Source organism: Corvus brachyrhynchos, unplaced genomic scaffold, assembly GCF_000691975.1.
Source record: "Corvus brachyrhynchos isolate BGI_N302 unplaced genomic scaffold, ASM69197v1 scaffold47, whole genome shotgun sequence".
Lineage (NCBI taxonomy): Eukaryota > Metazoa > Chordata > Aves > Passeriformes > Corvidae > Corvus > Corvus brachyrhynchos.
In genome coordinates, this window is record NW_008239292.1 from 1084974 (window position 1) to 1085630 (window position 657).

Below are 657 nucleotides of genomic sequence, written 5' to 3' on the forward strand. Positions count from 1 at the left end.
GGGATTTTTGGACCCTGACGTTCAGAAATCAGGGATTTTTGCACCCTGACGTTCAGAAATCAGGGATTTTGGGACCCTGATGCCCCTCTGGGTCTCCAACCCTCCCTCCTGAGCGTGCAGAGCTGCGCTGCCCCCCCGGCACGAGGGATTCCCGGCGGGGCAGGAACGGCGCCGAGCCGGGACGTGGCGTTCCCTGCGCCCCTCGCTTTCGGGCCTCTAATTAAGCCACTTTGCTAATTAGCAGCAGCGCCTAACGAGGCTGTCCCTGTGTCCCCAGCCTACTACCTGCCCAAGGACGATGAGCATTACCAGTTCTGCTACGTGGACCAGGACGGGGCGGTCAGGGGGGCCAGCGTCCCCTTCCAGTTCCGCCCGGAGGCTGACGATGACATCCTGGTGGTCACCACCCAGGCTGGTGTCCCCTTTTCCCTGCTTTTCCCTCAGTTTCCATGTTTTCCCCTCCTTTTTCCGCTCCTTTTCCCTGTTTTTCCCTGTTTTCCTGTTTTTACCCCGTTTTTCCCTTCTTTTTCCCTGCTTTTTTCCTGCTTTTCTCTGGTTTTTCCTGCTTTTTCCCATTTTTCCATTTCCCCCTGCTTTTTCCCTGTTTCCCCCTGCTTTTCTCTGCTTTTTCCCCACTTTTCCCTATTTTTTCCCGCT

The 657-nt window shown here is 56.0% G+C and overlaps 1 protein-coding gene across 2 annotated transcripts in view; it reads left to right on the plus strand.

The window, feature by feature from the left end:
* Positions 1–657, plus strand: part of LOC103619943 (calcium-binding and coiled-coil domain-containing protein 2) — a 10349-nt gene that overhangs the window by 5979 nt on the left and 3713 nt on the right. For both annotated transcript variants that reach the window (XM_017740551.1, XM_017740552.1), the window contains exon 4: positions 278–411. In XM_017740551.1, the coding sequence (XP_017596040.1) occupies positions 278–411 (134 nt within the window). The remainder of the gene's footprint in view (positions 1–277; positions 412–657) is intronic.